Consider the following 13,090-nt stretch of genomic DNA (forward strand, 5'->3'; position numbering starts at 1 on the left):
ACACAACGCATTATTTTTCTCCAGTTCAGCAGTTTTAAAACAGAACCCTGACAGTTGTACAGATGTTTCCCTTTGTGATGCATTTTGTGTTTCCCGGTACTTAATAGAATGTGTTCAAGGCCATTCTCACTAGTTACGTTTTATGATGAATTCATGAGGATGATTCCTGTCCACTAACTGACAGCAAGAACTTCTTCCCACTCCCAAAGAAAACATTCCCTCACTTACTATTGCACTTTTTCTCTCTTGGTTTTTATTGTGAAGTTGAAGTCTGAAACATTGTTTTGTGGCTCATTGATCTTCTTTACACCTTCTTCCCTGACACTGACCTCACTGGTCTGATGATACTCGGGAGACTCTGGACTGCAGCTGCTCAACTCCATCAGCTTGGACCAAAGATCAAAGACCTTTTCCTCCTCCTCACCTTCACATGTCAAGATTCTGTCTATTAGTTAAGATGAGTGACATGAGGTACATTTTACTGCACAATGCATGCAAAGGATATCGTTTCTAATACTCTTTTCCACTGAAGGATCTTAACAAACTAGGGCCTAGTTCTTCTCCAAACTGATTCTCAGTTTATACAATTCACTGTTATAAAAATAACATAAACTTTTTAACACTTCTTGAGCTAAAGCAACCCTCTAAGCTGACAACACTCACAGGAATACCAGAAAAACTTCTTTAAAACTGTCACAAATATTCACATGGGCCATTGTGACCTCATGCTATTGTTGGGAACACTCTATCTCAGAAATGTGTAAGAAATTTCCTTACATCTCGTTCTACTTAGACTCTTGAACAAAATTATTAGAATACAGTAGTATTCTATAATACTTTGACTCTTCTTGTAACATCATGACTCTTATTAGGATAATACTAGAGTTCCAACAAATATGGCAGCTGCCGGTAACTTTGACTTTGACGAACAAAAAGCAGAAAAATAATGGATGTAAATGGCAACACAGTCTAAAGAGTCTACAGAGGAAAATGAAGGTAAAATAATTTTATAAAACAATGCTACATTCAGGTAAAGCTTTACTCACTGCCTCAGTTGTAACATCAACCATCTCTAATACTGGTCATATATATTATACATGATTGAGAATGGTGGTGTGGTGGCTCAGTGGTAGAGCATTGGGTTGGGATGAAGAAGGCAGCGTGTTTGAATCCCACCCCACCAGGTGTGGCCCCACCCAGCCACCAAAATGAGAGGGTGGCGGCACGAAGGGCAAAAAACCCAGGAAGGGCAAAAAACAAGCAAAATCAAGGTGCATTCTATGCTTGTAAAGTTGTTTTTTCTAACACTGTCATGAAGGAGTTTGAGAAAGTAAAAGGGGGACATTTTAAATTTGTGTTTGTTAATGTGTGTGTTTTGGAGGCGTTGAGCTGTAACCTGGCCGTGACTCGGTGTCAGAGGAAGAGGAGGGTAGGTGGGGGGGGGGAGGTATTTTGTGTTGACAGAGGCTCTTGAGGCGTGGAGCGGTTGTCAGAAACAAAGCCAGGACTTTGAGCTGGGCCTCTTCTACACTTCCTTTCCCAACGTTATTGTTCACAGGGTGGGAGGTGGAAGCATTGTGTCAGCTCAGACCCTTCCCTGAGGGAAACAACAAACTCACTGAGTGATAGACTTAAGGAAAAGAGAGGATACTGACTGACTGTTGTGGGCCAACTCATTTTTTTCTCTGATGATCTCTGCTGATCTCTGTCATTTTTCAGAAACACAGGTCTTATTTGCCTCCATTAACTCTCTTATTCTTAAGCAAGGTTGCTACAGATCCTTAAAAGGTATTAAAATGTCTGCAAATTATATTTACTGTTTAAGGCCTTAGAAGGTACAAGATTGGTTTACATTCAGATCGGACAAATCTTGTTGTTTTTTTTTTTTTGGGTCACATCACTGCAAGAATTTACACTTGCAGAGCAGAAAGTGCAAAATACTGTATGAGACAACTAGTAGATTCTAAGAGCAGTTTTTGTAACATTTAATCTCCTGTTTACTCGGATTGTCAGTTCACCACACACTGGTGCTTTGCGGAAACAAACGTACCCAGTCAGGTTAAGCTAGCAGGCTGGAAACACAGCAGAGACTGATGTCGTTGAGCAGAGAGTGAAGATAGTGACCTGGTAAATGAAAGGTCACATATATATGGTGTGTAGTAGAGTTTTAACTTGCATGTGTGAATGCAGCAAATTAACAGTGGTTTTTAGAGGTTTCCCCGAAAATGCGGTGATAAACTAAGACAACATATCAAATGTTGAAAGTGAAAGTTTTTATCTTATTTTTTTGAAAAATGTATGCTAATATTAGATGTGATGCTGACAATGTGTATGTGGCAAGTTTCGGGAAAGGGGCTTGTCCCATCCATTTGCAGAACACAAACTATTTACTACCGGTGGTTTTCAGAAGTGTTCCTGAGTCCTGCAGTGATGACCACGGCAGAGATCATGTCTCTGAAACAAGAATCATGTCTGCGTTTAATGTACTGTTCACTGTGGGCCCAGAGATCAGCCATTCATTAATTCATTAATTCATTAATTCTGGGTACTTGTCTGTTGTTTACACAGATTTCTATGGATGTTTTAATAAGCTTATGTACCACATATGATAAAATATGCATATTCTTGGAAATTTTATTTTGAGAAACTCTATTCTCCATCTTCCAATACGCCTCATGGTGGGATGTTCCACCAGGTGTTTTCATTTCAGTACTCCACTGTTGTCTTTTTCCAAAATGTTACGAGACGTGTGACTGGCATCAAATTCCAACTGAGCATACCTGTTTTAAAAATGTAAATATCTTAATAACAATATTATGCACAAGTACAATTTAAAGAGAAGACCATCTCCAGGTTAAAACGCAATGAAAAAAATGATTGACTGTGAGTCTACAGTGCTTCCAAGTCACTGCTATCGCACACCAGCGGCTAAACCTGGCGCCTTCTTGGTGCTTTGTTAAAATCACTTTTATCAGCAGACGAGAACAGAGCCGATAACACAGACGTCACTTAAACAATAAAGAGCCGATAAGGCTGTCTTCATTCCTCCATCATCATCCTAACTTAGCGTGAAGTTTCCGAATCTCTGAACTGCAAAATCCACTGCTCCACTGGCTCCACTGGAATGTAAACAAAATCTCTGCCGTTTACACCTAATATCTTTTTAATGGTACACAGAGTTTAAGAGGGAGATAGATTGAAGTAAAATTTTTGACCCTGGACGTTTTCAGATTAGGAGAAATGCTGGAGCATGTAAATTCAGAAGACACAATTACACCTACTGTGAAAGTCAAAACTAATATGAGAACATACATGTCACAAACATTTGAGAACCAACCACTAGGAAACTTAAGGAAGGTACAAAGAAGTTTATAAAACTTGAGAACACCAAAACCTAATTCTGGATATTAATTTAAGTTCAAGGTGGCATCTTTAAATTGCTTGTCTGAAGAACTGTGCAAAAATTAAACACATTGCACTACACACATTTTGGGCATTATTGCTTCAAAAATGAACAAAAATTAAATAATATTAAACATGGTATGCTTGGTCCTTCTTTTTCTGTTAATTGATGAAATAATTAATCAATGTATTAATGTACTGTAAAATGTATAAACATACATTTGTATATCAGGAGCAGACAATTTAATGCTTTTTCAAAAGCGGCTTAATGTAAATCATCATCTATAAGACAGTTTAATGACTATAGATTTGAACTGAGCTGTCAGTAAGAGCCACTTTTCAGAATTAAGCAGAAAACTTGACAGCTGACATCTAGCAGCAGACACAGGAGAAATAAGAGTTTACGTTCCTTGTAATGGTGTTAGATAAGTGAGTCTAAAACAAACATATTCACCAGGTTTCCACAGGAGAAAGAGCTATGGTTTTCCTCTCTATACAGGAAAATACGCTTCCAGCTTCACACTGAGGCTTCTGCTGCAAGTTAACAAATTTGATGAATTGACAGGTTTCACACCTCTGCCTGTCAGAAAACACCTCCAACCTGCAGCCAGGTGATCTGTCTATTTTACCACTAGCAGGGAGAGAACTACATTGTGTTAAGGCAGAAAGCTCTTAGATGGCAGACAGATTGTAAACACAATGGGTGATATCAAATTGCGTAGAACAGGGACCAGGGCACCAGTGGCCCCTATGGCATGGCTATGTGACTGTAGTCCCGTTTGTCTATACCCTGGGCGAGTTGTTGTATCTCTGCTGTTCATCTCTGTCCGATATGACTGAGCTGGAGGACAGGCTGGAGAAACCTCCACTGTGGCCTCTTCCTTCCAGAGCACAGATGAGATACAAGAACTAATCTTCATCTCTACCCTGTACTGCCGTCACCATCCTCACTCAGCCAGCAGATATGGGACAGATGTGTCCCACTCTTGCTCTGGACAAACACTTCAGAGCTTCTTGTGTTCCTGTGCCAGGCTCTTTGAAAGCCAGAGGAGGGAGAAAAGCTGCTGATTGGTGCCCATGTTTCCCCCTGAGACTTTCTAATCTTCAAACAGACCTGCTGCATCAAACAAACCCTCTATCACATACTGGTGTTTGACCGATTGGGCTGTTTGAAGACCAGATCATAAACCACGACTATGGTGGAAGGATTCCTTAAATATCTTTCATATAATACATGTAGATGTTTTGAACTAAGTTCATTTTTATTTTCAATATCCAGTAAGAGAGAGTTTGAAGGTTGGAGTTCGATCGCAATTTCTGAATTCTATTAAATCTCATGTAGAATCCCGTGAGTTCAGGGTCGCCACAGCGGATCATTGTCCGCATGTTGATTTGGCACAGTATTTACGCCGGATGTCCTTCCTGACACAACCCTCACCAATTTCTACTGGGCTTGGACCGGCACTGCACAGTTTGGGAGGGGAATGGGCTGTTAGGGGTTCAGTGTCTTGCCCAGAGACACTTCGACATATAGCCGGGACCGGGGATCAAACCACTGACCATGTGGTCTGCGGTCGACTGCCTTTCCCAACTGAGCTACAGCATTGCAAATAGTAGTTCCAAATAACTACAATGCAAAAACTCACTTTAAATCTGTGATTTACTTTTATGGGCTCCAAATTAAGAGCAGCAAATTTACAAACACTAATAAATTATTATCATTAATTAAGAAAGATCTAGTTATTGGTCAAAACCTGTTGCTCCAACCTATAAATGACCAGAGCAGCAGAAGATCTAAAATGTTCTTTGCTGATTGCTGAACCCCAAATACTGATTTGATCTGCATGAAAAGTTGAACGGTTGAAAAACCTGGGATGTGGGAAATGTAAAAGTTTAAACATTAGTGTTGCCCCACAGAGCTATTTTGATCAGCGAATGTGGCTAACAGTATATAGGTGCCATATACATTTTATAGCTTTTCTCAGTAATGGAAATAAAAATTAAAAGCGTTGTAAAGCTTCATGAAAAAGGAAAAAGAATTAACAAGTCTAGTCATTGGAGCTGTTGGTAAATAATGCGTATTAGCCACATATTTTATTTTTTTTGTGTACTGTGCACTGCATTGTGCAATCAGGTATCCTGAAATGTAGAAGGGACTAGAAGAGAAAGGGTTGAGAAAGATAAAGCTCATCATCTGCACCCAGCTTCAGCATCAGCATCAGCAGAAACCAGAAGAGTGTTGCCTATTAGACCTCATGAACATGGAACACGAATCACGTTACGCTGCCACTTTATAGAGGGAATGTTCAAATGTGTGAATATTTTTTACCATGTATTTTGGCATTTAATCTGACCTTACCTAAATTGTTTAAGATTTAGTCTAATTTTAATTCCCGGATGAAGACATACATTTTATTTTTATAGCTGTTTTTAAAGCAGAAAGGCATGTTTATATTTAAACTACAAGATGTAATCTGTGGTATAAATCATAAAGTGGTAGCAGTTGGACCTCTGCTGTATTTCAGGGAACACTTTCTGACTGGAATCTGTTGTGGTGTGATTGGAAGACGTCCAGGATTCATGAAAGAATGCATAGATTTAGTGCAGCACTGCTGCTCAGCTTTTACACTTTTCCACAATGAGATGGGAGAGAAGAATGATGAGCAGCCATTATCATTTGTTTATTGCTTTGTCCAAAATGCAGCTTTTTGAGCCCTGGGAAAAAAAAAGAAGACATATGAGACGTTGCCTGCAAACATATAATCATAGATTTGATCCTCACAGTGGCCGTCTAATTTTAGTCAGTAGATTTTTACAACTGATTCCCGTTGAAACTCAGAGTCTGGTCCATGTGCCTGATCCCAACAAGATTTGTCAAGTTTAAGACTCCTGCAAAAACCTCCTCCTCTTGCTGCATTCTTGTGGCAGCCTATCTACAGGACGCTAAACTTTGAGCCGAAAATATACAAAGAGGTTGAGTCCCTGGAAATGTTGGGGCTTCAAAAGACTCCGGCCTTTCTCGGGCTTCTCCACTTAGCTTTATAAACAATCAGTAAAAATAACCTTGAGGGGGGTGGACGCCATATTTTTGATTTGCATTTGTAGGCACAAAGATTTTATTCACACTTAAATATGAATGGATGATACTAAAGGGGCATCAGGTGTCCAATCACATGCAGCACAGATTTCTAGAAAAAGTCACTTCTAGTGTTTCATGTACTGTATGCACTTAATAAATAATAAAAAGTAAGGCTTGGTCTCTCACAAGTTACAACTAGTTGTGAGATTAATTAACATCAGACATCAGTACAGGTTGAACTGAACTGGCTGTTCAGATTAAAGTGGATTGGAAACCTTAGCGGTTGTCTTTGTAGGTATTGTGATAGAAGCAAAGGAGGAGGTCAGGTGATGTAGAGTAAAGATCGACAACGTACAAAATATAATTTTAACTAAACCATGATCCCAAACCTTTCTCTAAACCTATGCAAGTCATTTTTGTGTCTTCTGTGCCTGTGACAACCACGTGCTTATTAGTGCAAGTATAAAAATAAAGGTTCGCTACACTATCTGTTTGCTGAAGTCTTATTTCAGGAGACTGATGAGACAGAGGGTGGGGACAAATGACCATAAGATCATTTACACTAATAGACTTAAAATTAAAATAGTCACAGACGGTATAATCTGATGTCACAGAGTTGGTAGGGAGACAGGGTTTCTGCATATCTGACTTTATGTCAATCAGTTTTGGACGAAGTATTGTAGCTCCTTTGAGTTGACTATACGCTACGTGATTTTCGACTGTCCCAGTAGAAAGATGACCAAACACGGTGGTGTCTTTTGTTTGTGACTCCAAAAACAGCTGTCACACTGTAAGAAAGGTTAAAACATGCCTGTTGTCACGGTTTTGCAACCAAAGACAGCCTTTGACAAAATTCAGTGTCAAAAACAGTGTCTCACAATGTGACTACTGCTACAACTAGCTTGATTCTTAATTTCAGCATTCACATTGCGAATCTATGGTGTAAATTTTGTCTCTGCCCAGTCTATGAGGATTCTGACCCGACACTATGAATGGCAGCATACAGCCCAAGAATTTGTGTCTATACAACTGTTCGTAGCCCTAATTCTCTGACTGAACACGGGGTAGAAAACTAAACTCGCAGCTCATTTCATACATGGAGGGTACTGTATGTAATATATCGATAAGGCAATCGTCCACGGATCATAGGGTCAGTGGTTTGATCCTCCAGTCCCGGCTATATATGTCAAAGTGTCTCTGGGCAAGACACTGAACCCCCAACAGCCCATTCCCATCCCCAGCTGTGCAGTGCCGGTCCAAGCCCAGTCGAAATTGGGGTGGGTTGCGTCAGGAAGGGCGTCCGGCGTAAAAACAAAAACTGTGCCAAATGAACATGGCGACCCTGAACTCACGGGATAAGCCGAAAGGACAAAACACAAAAACAAAAAAAAAGTGTATGTAATATATACTTCAACATCATTCAGACCATTCAACAGTTACACATATTGTTTGAGGTCTTTCACTTACATGTTGATAAATCAAATACAACACACAATGTGTTCTTCATCTTATTGCTGTTGATACTCTCCAGATTGTAGCCATCCCCAGTTGCAGTGTAAACAAAGAAGTCCATAATGTGGGTTCAGGTATGTGGGACAGGCAAGCGGCTACTATGATCAGGGCTTTGCATCTACTAACAAACTAAAGGAATGCAGCATTAAGCCTTGTTTTGGTGTTCTGGAAACAATAGTGACTAAAACCGATTGGATAATGTTACGTTGGAGCTAACAGATGTTGAACAGCAGTTGCTTTGACTGAAATTACTGCAAGGCAGGAAGGAGAGCACACGTTGGAGGCATCGGTCTGTATGACCACTAAACTAGAGGGACAGAGTGGACCAACCACAGCTGTTTTTGTCCATGTTTCTATGTCACTTAGTTTCTGTGCACCCTACACAGGGGTCTGCGTAGGGTGCACACCTATGCAGAACCTACATAAGACTTATAGCGAAGATTTGAAATAAACCAAGTATAATAAGATTAATTCATGAAGCATTTTCCCACTATATTCTTGTTAAATCCATGTTTTAGAACAATATGAAAACAATGAAGATGTTGAAGCACAGTTTGGTGGCTGATTTAATAAAGGTCCAATCTGCTTAACAACAAATCAAAACAATCTAATAAATTAATCCAAGATTACACTTGAGTCAACTTGACAAGTTAATATCTCACTTTGCTTCATGTTTGAAACCTGCTTACCTACCTGTACCCAGATTATAATGGAATAAATGAGTATAGTAGTAAAGACATTCTTCAAAACGAAGCTTCAGTGTTTATCTAGGGTCTTGTTCTTGGTCTTTTAATGAGCAGAGAGTTTTCATGGCTCTGTCTTCTCCTGTATGTTTATAATTTGTGGGTTTTAATTTTTTCTTGCTTTATTTCTTGATGTATTCCACTTAATTATAAAATCCAGACCATTACCAAAGCAGCCTTCCTTTCCTCAGAGGGAAAGCCTGCTGCATTCGCCCATGTTGTTAAAACTTCAAACGCTCTCCTTTTGGGGGCTGAGGATGGTGGTGGAGGTTAATTTTGGAGGTGTGGGGGCAGGGATGTTAAAGATGACATACTGCCTTATGCAGTATTGTGCTGGCTTCTGCTAGTCTCCAGTCTGTGGGTGGATCCCGTGTCTGGGATCATTTTCCCATATTCCCCAGCAAAGTCCCTGCTAACTGACCTTTTAACCTTCTGTGACCTGTGACTGTAAACACTGAGTGGAGCAGTGTTTTATTCAACCACTGTGTTTAAATGCATTCAAGGAAGCAGGTTACTGGCAGAAATGAATACTTGCTGTTTCATGTCTTGACCCCCCCCTCAAACCACCAAAGCCCATATTTTGAAACTAGGATGTGTTATCTTTAAGACTGTGTTCTTTCTGAGTAGTTGGACTGATGACACAGTCAAAAATACATTTCTGGAAAGAGGAGATACAGTTTTTTTTTATGCTGTGTGGAACTGGAATAGATGAAATATTATCTTTTTTATTAACATAATCAAAACAAAAGCATAAAGAAAAACTTGTATGGTGATGCAATTGGAAATAATAATTTTCAAGATTTTGTCCATATTTTCATTGGAATAAATATCTTTTGAACTTCACCAACTGTGAGACATTCTCTGTCATGAGCAGATTATTTCTTCCTTCACACTTTGGCCTCTCCATTACCTTAGTAGAGGTTACTCTTAGTCTCATCAGTCAATAAGACTTTTTTCCCAAAACTTTTGTGCATCAGCACTGTACTTTTCTCTAATTCCACCCACACTTTTTGATTCTTACTGCTGATAAGGTGTTTGCATCTTGTGGTTTGGCCTATGTATTTCTGCTCATGAGGTTTACCTCACTATAGTGGGTTGTGATACCTTTACTCCTGCACTGTGGAGATTGTTGGTGATATCACTGGCGGTTGTTGCTTTGCAGATCTCACTAAAATACAGCTGTTGTTTTAGTTTGGCTTGTCATTCTATGTGCACTGTTGCCCATAAAAGTTGGAATAAGTTTGTTTTCCTCTTTTTTTGCAAAGATTAATTGTGGTTTAATTTTCACTCTGATTTGTTTGGAAGAGATTGATCAATAAAGTTTTAAGAAGATATACACTTATCTATCAAGAATAAATCATATTGTCACAATCATTTCTTGAGAAGAGGTAAAAAATTTTATTCCAACTTTATGGGCAACAGGTTATGTTGGTTATAGCAGTGGTTTATCTCTCTTTTCCCCCTGAATTTGGTTGTATTGGTCTTTACCTTATGTTTGTGCAATGCTAACGTATGAGACTGGAGCCTGACATGTTATTATCTATGATGCCAATTGTAAACGAACATCCACAAATGTCCGTTTCGGACCTGCAATTTTGGAAATGTTAAAACAGTAAGAAAACTATATCCATCCGGCCCCCTACAGCTGTAGAAAGATATTGAGACAGTAAATATTTATTTTTACTTTCCTTTTTAGTCAGAAAGCTGTGTCTAATGATGATTTCTCGCCCACTGCACTGCTTCCCCTGTAATACTCCCTGGAGTTTTTTTCTGCATACATGCTCACATTTGAAAACATGTGTCAAATATTTCTCCAGGAATTAAACATCCAGCTGTGCTTAACTATGTTTTTTTGATCCGTGCACATTGATTGAAGAAGCGAGGTTTCAGCAGAAAGGAGGTATGCATTTGGTAGTAATTGGGTTAGTTGGGTTGTAAAGCTGGTTTACAGGATGCACTTGGCTGTAGCTGTGTTGCTTCACAGACCTGCCATTGTCTGGTGATTCAGAACCAGCCACCTGAACTTCAGTTGAGAGGCTAAGAGAGTGAATGCAGCTTTCTGACTTAAAGTGCAGAGTCAGTGACCGTGGCATTATACATGCTGATTAGACATAGGCCAGGCCACCACTGCACCAAACAGAGCACAGCCTGTCATAGAGTCTGATTAGTTTAAAGGCCACAGTATTCCACTGAGTGGGAGTCAAACTGAGGCTGCAGAAAAAAGGACAAGCTGCTGAATGTCTCACGTGTCAAGGTCAGAAACTTTGCTGACCTCGACACGTGAGACATCCCAACAGGCTCCCAAACTGGGAGTTGGTGGTAGAGCCTTGGCAGTGATGAGTGAGAGAGCCCGAGTAGGAGAAGAAGGAGCAGGGAGTCTTTGTCTGCCAGGAGATCAAAGAGTTGTCGAGTTTTATTCTTTAGCGTCTTAGCATTCTTCATCATCATTTGACCTAGCAGGGGAAGTCAAGCCCAGGTCAGAGGCTAATGAAGATTCCTCAGGAGTTCCAGCAGAGACACACAAGAGGATTTATGATCAGGTGTCTCTGTCTGCTGAATAAACTCTCTGCAGGAAACAGCCAGATATCTCTTTCCTGATTGTGACTAGATTTCCTCTACTGATACCAATGGGAAGAGAGTGTAAGCCTGAGGATACCTGGAGTCTCCAGTCTGCCCCCTTTGGCTGGGACACAGTGTCTCTGAAGCAATTGATCTTGGTAGTTGTCAAATGAAAAACTTAAACACTTTATTTTTCTCAAGCCTTCATACTCACATTTACATACATCTAGTGTGTTTTGTATCATCATTACAGATCATACTAACAAGCTGGTCCTTGGATGATTATGTTATTATATGTACCACAAAAAGAGATTTCTTCACAATAAACTGTGTAACTAGGTCCTGGTTACATAATCTTATATATCTGTTGGAAAATGCCCCTATCTGATTAATAGCAATTATTGAATTGTACATGACCCATTAATGTTTTTCAGGTATTACCTTCCAATATTGCAAACACGTACTGTTAATTTAATGTTTTAATACGATCACATTTATCAACTCTAAATAAAGTCTAAATACTTCCAACACTGTTCAATACACTGAGTCTCATCAAAATATACATTTACATCTGCTCATTTTATCTTAATTAATCAATCCTCAATTCCACATGAGCCACTGCTGCCTGATGTTATTTTTCCTGTTGTCAATTCTTTTATGTTTCTTTTAATGAGCATTCAGCATTCTTCAATATACTGTAAAACCAGAAGTGTTTTATGGTTAATTGAAATGTGCAGCACTATAGGTGTAAATGTTTTCCACGTGTTTGAATTATTGTTTATTACTGAGGTCACAGTGGGAGGTGGAGTTGTAGAGCAAGGCAAAATATTTAGAGGTGGTTCTAATCTTGGCCACCCTATTTAAAACGAAAGAGATTGCCAAAATATTAGAAGCGCCTCTTATTATAGTGCACCCCGGGACATCAGCACTCACTATGACCTCAGTACTAAACACATGGTAGAATTTTCTTCTTTGAGCATCTTTATTTTTTGGAAAATGAATAGGACCTTAACTACAGGATGCTTGGATAGAGTGAATGAACAGGTCCAAAGACTAATATTCTTTTTGTATTTCAGAGTTGCTGGGCTCCACTAAAAGACTGAATGTGAACTACCAAGATTCAGATGGGTGAGTGATGAAGTCAGCACTATAAAAAGACATTTCTCAAAGTGAAGGAGTTCTTGCTCTGTGTCCAGCCATTACTCTGCTCCCTCTAGATCTATAAAACAGTTTCCATGCTACAGATACTCCTGCTGCTGCTGTGGACCTGGAAAAGACTTGTTTGATTGGGCCGCTGTTCGGTCACATCTCTGTTGCTCTGTTCAGCTGAGTCAACAGATTCAGTCAAGTGGTAGTAGTGTCTGGTGTCAAAACATCATATTAAAAGTAGTTTTTAACAACTCTGTTAGAACTGAGAGCCTTACTCCCCGTACTCGGTTCACTCTCTGTTACCTACGCTGACTCATTAAATTTCTCCCTTGGAGCTCATGAGCCTTAGAGGAAAAATATATGAAGACAATTTAGTCTCTCCACATTAATATTTCTCTTTGTTAAAGCTTTTCATTATCCTCCATGTAACATCTTGCTCCTGTTTCCTCTTAAGCATCTCCCTCCCGAGTCAGTGGTGTTTTACCTGTGTTGACTGCCTCATCACTATAACTCTTTCACTTATCCACTTTATATAACGGTACAAATTTTAATCAGACAAGACTTTTAAAATCTTGGATAGCCCACCAGTAACCAGTCAACGTTTGGTGGTTTAAATACTTAAATTATTTGATTCATAGCAGTGTAT

At 39.4% G+C, this 13,090-nt stretch overlaps 1 protein-coding gene across 8 annotated transcripts in view; it reads left to right on the top strand.

Moving 5' to 3' along the window:
- The window catches only part of LOC137099349 (caskin-2-like), a 65,044-nt gene that overhangs the window by 17,530 nt on the left and 34,424 nt on the right, over positions 1-13,090 (top strand). For all 8 annotated transcript variants that reach the window (XM_067476073.1, XM_067476077.1, XM_067476075.1 and 5 more), the window contains exon 3: positions 12,372-12,423. In XM_067476073.1, the coding sequence (XP_067332174.1) occupies positions 12,372-12,423 (52 nt within the window). The remainder of the gene's footprint in view (positions 1-12,371; positions 12,424-13,090) is intronic.

Source organism: Channa argus, chromosome 15 (assembly GCF_033026475.1).
Source record: "Channa argus isolate prfri chromosome 15, Channa argus male v1.0, whole genome shotgun sequence".
In the NCBI taxonomy this organism is placed as follows: domain Eukaryota; kingdom Metazoa; phylum Chordata; class Actinopteri; order Anabantiformes; family Channidae; genus Channa; species Channa argus.